Raw genomic sequence first — 8,242 nt, 5'->3', positions numbered from 1 at the left:
ATGGCTCTGGATGCAGTGGGAGACCTTGGCCTTTTTAAGCTAAGGTCTTTAACAGGTGTCAGTTTGTCTGAAGCAATGCCCATTCAGTGATCAAGGCTAGGTAAAAATGAGGCAAAGAATGGCCTCGTTTACCTAGTCCAAAAAAAAAATCAATGTGGGAGGAGAAGACCCTCAGGGCTTCTGGCCAAAACAGAGACAATTGCTATTAACTGGCACTCTGATCCATCAGAGCCCAAATGACCAAATGAGACTCGGGGTGGGACCTATTGTTGGCCAATCAATGAGAGCCAAAGTGACTTGGGTTTAAGGCATGGTTCTTAAAAAGAAATCTAGCCCATAAACTCCAGGATATCTTTCAAGGTTTCAGCAATCAAAATTTATATTCCTTTGAGCAGAGAACCTGCAGGTAAGAGTATGATTCCCAATGTGGAGAGAGGGAAAGGAGGGAGGGAGAAGAGGGAAGGAAGGAAAGAAGGAAGGAAGGAAGGAAGGAAGGAAGGAAGGAAGGAAGGAAGGAAGGAAGGAAGGAAGGAGGGAAGGAAGGAGGGAAGGAAGGAGGGAAGGAGGGAGGAAGGAGGGAGGGAAGGAAGGAAAGAAGGAAGGAGGGAAAGAAGGAAGGAGGGAAAGAAGGAAGGAGGGAAAGAAGGAAGGAGGGAAAGAAGGAAGGAGGGAAAGAAGGAAGGAGGAAGGAAGGAGGGAAGGAAGGAAGGAAGGAAGGAAGGAAGGAAGGAAGGAAGGAAGGAAGGAAGGAAGGAAGGAAGGAAGGAAGGGAGCAGTGTTGCTCAACTAGAAGTGGTCAGTTGGGACCCCAGTAGGGCAGCTTCTACTACTCACAGATTGCTGACTGTTGTTTTTCCTTTGTTCTCAAAGAGGACCTTGACATCAGGAAGGTGATGCCATGACTTGCAAGTTAATTGGCTTTAAGTGAGGCAGGGCTGTGCAAAGTCACCAGCCTTGTCCTGAGGTCATATGAAATAATTAGTTGAAGAACTGTGAGGTTAGGGTATTTGAGGGAATACCTACATAAATGCTGAAGGAGAGAAAGACTGTGACCCAGGTATTAAACTCACTGAGGAAAGAAGGGAAGCATTTAGTAGACAAAAGTCTAGTAGACAGAATTTGGATTAGGTGGTAGAGATGGATTAAGTGGCCCTCAAAGAAGAAGAAGCATTTATTAAGCACCTACTATGTGCCAAGCACTTTACAAATACTCTCTCAACTGATCAGCACAACACTCCTGCAAGGTAGGTGATATTATTATCCCCATTTTACAGTGGAAGGAAACTGTGGCAAACAATGGTTAATTGACTCGCCCAGGGTCATACAGCTAGTGAATGTCTGAGGCTGGATTTGAAGTTGGGTCTTCCTGACTCTTAAGACCAGCACCCCACCCCTGCTGCCGAGGAGAGGTTATTGAGTGCTGGTGGTAGTGGGAGAATCTGGGAGTGTGGAGGGAACCAGGACTATTCCAAGTACTCTGTCTTGACAAATGAATGGGGAGAAGGAGTTCAGCCAGTGCTCAAAAGGGAAGCCTGGAAGGAGAGAACCAGGCATCAGTCAAAGCCAGAAGATGGAAGGAACAGGAAAGGAAAAGTTTTAAGATGAAAGCAAGTTTGTTATTTGTGGAGCTGGCATTCCAGAGGGCACAGTTCAGAATCCATGGGATGGAGAGGGTATGACCCAGAGAGAGTTTGTTCATCATTGAGGAATGAATTCAGATAGGTTTTCATTGTCCACAGGAGTCTGACTTCAGGGTGGAACTCCATCTTGCCTTACCTAGTTCACACCTTAGAACATAAAAGTTCAAGAGAGGAGACAAGTGCTAGAAAAGTAGGAAGAAAAGAAGCAATTATTAAGCTCCTACTATGTGCCAGGTACTTTACAAACATGATCTCGTTTTATCGTAGGTGCTATTATAATGCTCGTTTTACAGATGAGGAAATTGAAGCCAACTTTTTTTTTAACTAAATGACCTGCCCAGGGTAATAAGTGTTTAAGATTGAATTTGAACCACCTAGATGTTTGTACTGAAAACTGAAGGAACAGTGTTGCTCCTCTTCCCCTTAAAACATACTAGCAGGCAGAAGCCTTGATAGAATGGCCTTTCTCCCCTTCCCCAAGGGAGAAAATCCTGCTCAGTGGAACGGTGTTTTCCCTCTTCCAACTGGAGGAGGGAGATCTGGTAGGAGACCTGTGCCGATGGAATGGCATTTTCTCCCTTTACTCCAAAGGTAGAAGACCGGTGCTCACTGTAACGGGAAAGTTCTTTGCTTTACAAACCTTTAAGCATCATCAAAATATAACAATATGAGGAGGGGTTTCTTACATCCCAGTAGAACGTAAACTTTTTGAGTGCAGTACCTGCACTTGGCACATGGTGAGGACTTAAATACTTGCTAAATTCTTAAATGGCTCAAAGGAGCACTGAATTTAAACCTAGACGAGATCTTCATGATCCTCTAGTCCAATACCCTCCCTTTGCAAATAGGGAAACTGAGACCAAGAGACCTTTCTCAAAAATCACAGTGCTAGTAAGATCATAGGATTTAAGGCAGGAAGGGACTTCATCTTGCTCAACCCATTTTACTCCCCAGAGAAGCGGTAGACAATCCAAAGAAAGTGACTTGTCCATGAGGTCATATCTACAGCTAGTAAACTGCAAAGCCAAAAGAAGCCAGGACTCTGGGCACTGAAACCCCAGAGCTCTTTCCACTAAATTAAACTGATATTCAAGCTTGCATTATCAGGGTGAAAGGATAGTGGGCAGTGCAATGGATTTAATAGCTTCATTTAATCCAAACCGCAAGTGCCTACTGCGCGCCAGGCTCTATGCCGGCATACAAATATTTTTTTTTTTTTAAAAAAGCGCTTGCCCTTGAGGAGCTTGCACTCTCTTGGAATCACTCGCACAGGCTTTGGGAACACATTCGGATAGGGAAGGAAATCTGCCAGTTGAGTTACGTGAACGAGAGCGAGAGGGGTATGGGTGTGAAGCCCGGATAAGCGATCAGACAGAGTCAGAGGCTCCGGCCAATTAACAAAGGCTCGGCACGTCCCTCCCAGGCCCTCCCCTCCCGCTAGCTCGCGCTCTGACGCAGGCAGCGCGACAGACACCTCGGAACCGGTCGGCTTAGGACCCCGGCCGGCAGCCAAGATGGCGGCCCCCGTGTTGTGGGCGTGCGGCGCGCGGGCTCTGCGGGGTCCCCCGGGGGCACCGGCCTCCCGAGCCTACCGGGCCCGGCCACCCCCGCTCCGCCCGTCCAAGCCCTTCACCCCGGACCCGGCGGACCCGCTGACCCCGCGCTGGCAGCTGCATCCCCGCTTCGCCGCCAAGCAGTTCGGGCGGTTCGGGGCCGCGTCCGGGGTGGCCCCGGGCTCGCTGTGGCCCACGATCCCGCAGCTCCGGGAGCTGGAGGCTGAGGAGCGCGAGTGGCAGCCGAGCCTGGGCGCCATGCAGGAGGCGCTGCGGGCCCGCGCCGAGGCCCAGGAGCGAGAGCGCCGGGAGAGGTGGGCGCGCGCACGGGGCTGCGGGGGGGAGGGAGGTCCCCACGCGCGGGGCGGGGGGACGGGCTCATTCCTTCCTCGGGCCTGTTCCCTTGGCTGGGTCTGCGGGTGGCTTAGGCTCTAGCATTCGGTAACGTGGGCCCTTCCGGCACTCTGGGCAAGCCCTTACCTTTGTCTGGACCTCACGATCCCACATTTAGAGTCGAAAGGGACTTCAGAAATTATACAGAGTAGGCCAGCCTCCTTTTACAGAGGAAGAAACCCAGACTCAGAAGGAGGGAAGGATCATTTGACCCACTAGCCATGTAACTAGTAAGTGGCAAAGCCAGGATTAGAACCCTGGGCTTCTGCTTCCAAATCCAATGCCCTTCCCACTACTCTAAACAGCATCGCTGCAGAATGGTTCATCTATAAAGTAAGGAGTTGGATTAGAATCGAGTCTAATCTATCTGATCCAGACATTAAAATGTAATTGGGGAAATATTTGACAAAATACAGTGAAACATAGATGACATTAACATGTGGTTTTCTAAGTCAGTGTGTGGCTTGCAGGGATCTTTATGCGCGGTTTAGTGGCCTCTGTTTCTATTTCTACTTTGCACCTCTGGATTAGGTGATCTCCAGAATCGTCCTGTCCCTGGTGTTCTACAACATTTAGAAACTAGGGGCTTGGAGATCGTGGTGCCCTGAGTCCTGCCCCTATGGAAGGAGCTGAGAGCCTGAATAGTAGTGCCAAAGAGGCCAGCTGTGAAGTACAGAACCATGGTTTTATAAGATTTATAGCTGGAAAAGCCTGTTGAGTTATTTTCATCTATCCACCTAATTTTTCAGAATAGAGAAAACTAATGCCCAGAGAACGGAAAGAACACAGAGTGAGCTAGGTAGTTCAGTGGATAGAGTGTGGAGGCTGGAGTCAGGAAGACTTATTCAAATCCAGCCTCAGACACTTATAGTTTTGTGATCCTGGGCAAGTCACTTGACCTCAGTTTCCTCATCTGTAAAATGGGGGTGAAAATGATGGCACCTACCTCCCAGGCTTGTTATGAGTAAATCATAAAGCTCTTAGCACAGGGCCCAGCACATGGTAAGCGCTATATAAATGTTAGTTATTGTTATCTAGTTCAACTCCCAGTGTCATCATTGAGCTGTTCTGCAAAATGAGACAGCTTGGACACTAGATTTGGAGGCAGAAGACATGGGTTCAGATCACAGATTCATCACCTGGTAGCTTTCGTAATACTGACATTTTGTTTCTTGTTTGTTTTAAAAAGCAGGTAGGAATGAAACAGTCCAAGAGAGAAAGGGAGGGCATTCCAAGCCTAGGGAACAGAATGAGGAACAAAGACATAGGTAGGGATGTATAGGCATGTTCTGGAGGCAGAACCTGCTCTGGTTTACATGGCACACAGATGAGTAACACGAGAGAAGGCCTGAAAAGTTGTGCCACAGTGGAAGGCCTTGATTTTCCTTGCTAGGTATAGGGAAGAAACATTGTACAGTGGAATCTTCCTTCAGGGCCCAGGTCAGGTGACTTCCCTGGGCAGCCTCATCCTATGCCCTATTTTTAGTATTTTCTCTTTTTCCTTATCTTTGTCCATTTTCTGTTCTCTCCCTAGAATGCAAAGCTTAAGTGATTTGGTTTTGCATCCCCAGTGCTCACTATAATGCTGTGTATATAGTAGGCACTAGGTGGCACAGCAGATAAGAGTGCCAGGCCTGGAGTCAGGAAGACTTGAGTTCAGATTTGGCCTCAGACACTTAGTAGGGGCAAGCCACTTAACCCTGTTTGCCTCTATTTCCTCATCTGTAAGATGAGCTGGAGAAGGAAATGACAAACCACTTCAGTATCATTGCCAAGAAAACCCCAGCTGGAGTCAGAAGAGTCGGGCACAACGGAAACAATTGAACAACAATTAAAGTTCCTTGTTCCTGTTTCCTTATCTGTAAAATGAGGGATGACATGATCTCTAATAATTAAAATCCCTTCCAGCTCTGGCAGACTATTAACTCAAACCGAGAGCTAGATGGATCTTGGAGGTCACTGTAGAAATAGAGAAATGGAGCTGGGGTCTGGAACCCAGTCTCCCCTTCCCTTGTCCGTCAATCAGTAAACATTTTTAAGGTCTGCTGTGTGTCAGGCACTGGACTAAGAGGTAGAGATACAAAGAAAAGCAAAAGACAGTCCCTGCCTCAAGGAGCTCACAGTCTAATAACAGAAATGTACAAACAAACAAGCTCTATGGAGGATAATAAACTGGAAATAACCTACAGAGGGGAGTTACTAGAATCAAGACGGATTGGGGAAGGTTTCCTATAGAAGAAGATGGAGTTTGAGTTGGGATTTGAAGAAAGCCAGTGGGAGCAGGTGAGGAGGGAGAGTGTTTCAGGTATGGGCCACAGCCAGAGAAATGCCCTGAGCTGAGAGATGACAAGTCTTGTTCACGGAACAGCCGAGAGGCCAGTGTCTCAGATCAAAGAGCGTGTATTGGGAAGTAAGGTATAAACTGGAAAGGTAGGAGGGGGGTGGATTATGAAGGGCTTTGAATGCCGAACAGAGGGGTTTGTGTTTAAACCTGGAGGCAATGTTGCTGAATGGAGCGTCATTTGGAGTGGGGAGAGACAGGCAGACCCACCAGTAGTTATTGTAGTGGTCCAGGCATGAGGTGGTGAGGATCTACACCAGGGTGGCAGCAGTGTCAGAGAAGAGGGCATATTCAAGAAATGTTACAAAGATGAAATCGACAGGCTTTGGCAACAGATTGGATGTGGGGGAGGAGATGAGAAGTAGTAAGGAATGGAAAACAATACCTAGGTTATAAGCCTGGGGTACTGAGAGATCTTAGGAGGTGGGGGAAGGCTTAGAGGGAAAGATGAGTTCTGTTTTGGACATGTTGAGTTTGACGTGTCTGTCGGACATCTAGTTGATATGTGTGATAGTGGAGGTCAGCAGAGAGGTTGCCACTGAATAATCATCGTTATAGAGCTGATAATTAAATCCATGGAAGCTGATGAGATCAGCAAGTAGTATAGAAGGAGAAGAGGGCCCAGGACAAAGCCCTGTGAACTATGGTTAGTAGTGGATTTGGCGATTAAGATCATTATTAATTTTGGTGAGAGCAGTGTTTTAGTGGAATGATGGAGTCAGAAGCCAAGACTAAGAAGACAGTGAGAGGAGAGAAGGTAGAGGCACTTATCATAGATGACTTTCCCAAAGCATTTGGCCACAAAGGTCAGAAGAGCTATTGGACAGTAGTTATCAGGTGTAGAAGGATCAAGTGAGGGATTTTGAGGGTGGGGGAAGCATGGGCATGCTTGGAGGCAGTAGAGACCGAAGCTAAGTAACAGTGGGGATGACAGAGGGGCATTCTACTGGAGGAGATGGGAAAGGATGGCTTGGCTTGACTTGAGCAAGTAGAGGGTCACCACATGATACATGAGTAACGGAGAAGATGGCAGAAGCACCTGAGAGATGAGAGGAGGGCTCACACAGCCAGTGGCTTCATTTTCTTCTGTCATCCATTTGGCAGGACAGGCCCAAGGCAGCACCCGAAGGAAACACAAAATAAAACAGGCCATCCCTGTGTTAACTGATGTGGGGAGAATCCAGGTGGCCTTAGGAAGCTTCCTGGGGGAAACGGGACCAGAGGCAGTGTGATCCAGAGCAATGGAATTGGAGTCAGAGGAGCTAGATTCAGATCTGCCTGTGCCATTTCTATAGAGCACCTTGGGCAAATCACCTAATTCCTTTGGGCCTCAAATCCGATTCCCTAAAATGAAGGGGCTGTCCTAGGAGACCACTGTAGTCTCTCCCAGCTCCATACCTGTGCTTCTTTGTAGTGAATGTAGAGCCAAAAAATATGGGTTTCAATCTGAGTTCTGACATTAGCCATGTGACCTCCCCAAGCCTGTTTCCTCAGCCATGAAGTAGGGACTATATTCCTTTCACAGCACTCACGTGGGGAAGGTGATTTCTAAGTTATAAAACACCAGCACGATGGGAGTTATTATCATTAATAACTTGGGCCTTTCAGGGCCCTTAGCATTCTGAAAAGCAGAGATTTACCAAGCAGGGCCAAATCAAGTGAGCCACAAGAGGAAACAGGCCTGGAGCCCTGAAGTAGCTTTGCCAGTCCCCACTCACCCTGCTTCCCTGCCCTCCAGGGAGCAGCTCATTGAGGCCAAAATGGCCCAGATGCCACAAATGATCATGGCCTGGAGGCAGCAACAGCGAGAACGCTGGGAGAAGGCACAGGCAGAGAAGGCCCGGAGGGCTCGGCTGCAGGCACAGGCGCAGGAGAAGCTGGGGTATGATGTGGACCCAAGAAGCTCCCGCTTCCAGGAGCTGCTGCAGGAGCTGGAGAAGCAGGACCGGAAGCGTCTCAAGCAGCAGAAGAAACAACAGAAGGAGGCGGCAAGAATGGCGGCCCTGAAAACAGCTGCAGAGGCCACCAAGAGCCCTGTGAGCCCCTGCCTAGAGGGGCATGGTGACCTGGAGCAGGGAAGCCCAGGCAGCAAGCATGCTGAAAACCCTTCCAATAAAGCTTAGTGCCGAGTAGATTTGTCTGTGCAGACTTCTCTTCCTCTGCTCTAGGAGCTAGAGATATCCTACCTAGTGTGGAGTTGAAGGAACACTGTGTTTGGAGTCATTTTGAATCTGTCTCTTGAACAAACCCCTTCCTTTCTTCACCTGTAAAATGAGGGGTCCTTTCCAGTTCTAAGCCCATAGGTAGGATGGCTT

At 48.4% G+C, this 8,242-nt stretch overlaps 1 protein-coding gene across 1 annotated transcript; it reads left to right on the top strand.

The window, feature by feature from the left end:
• Nucleotides 1-3,119: 3,119 nt before the first annotated feature.
• Nucleotides 3,120-8,059, top strand: GADD45GIP1 (GADD45G interacting protein 1). The gene is made up of 2 exons (XM_020995312.2): nucleotides 3,120-3,507; nucleotides 7,666-8,059. Exons 1-2 carry the CDS (start codon nucleotides 3,155-3,157, stop codon nucleotides 8,048-8,050), a joined length of 738 nt encoding a protein of 245 aa, XP_020850971.1. The 5' UTR covers nucleotides 3,120-3,154; the 3' UTR covers nucleotides 8,051-8,059.
• The last annotated feature ends 183 nt before the right edge of the window (nucleotides 8,060-8,242 follow it).

The sequence above is a fragment of the Phascolarctos cinereus genome, unplaced genomic scaffold (assembly GCF_003287225.1).
Source record: "Phascolarctos cinereus isolate Bilbo 61053 unplaced genomic scaffold, phaCin_HiC Scaffold_4;HRSCAF=312, whole genome shotgun sequence".
Lineage (NCBI taxonomy): Eukaryota > Metazoa > Chordata > Mammalia > Diprotodontia > Phascolarctidae > Phascolarctos > Phascolarctos cinereus.
The sequence above is the reverse complement of the archived record's forward strand: the minus strand, read 5'-3'. Positions and strand labels throughout refer to the sequence as shown.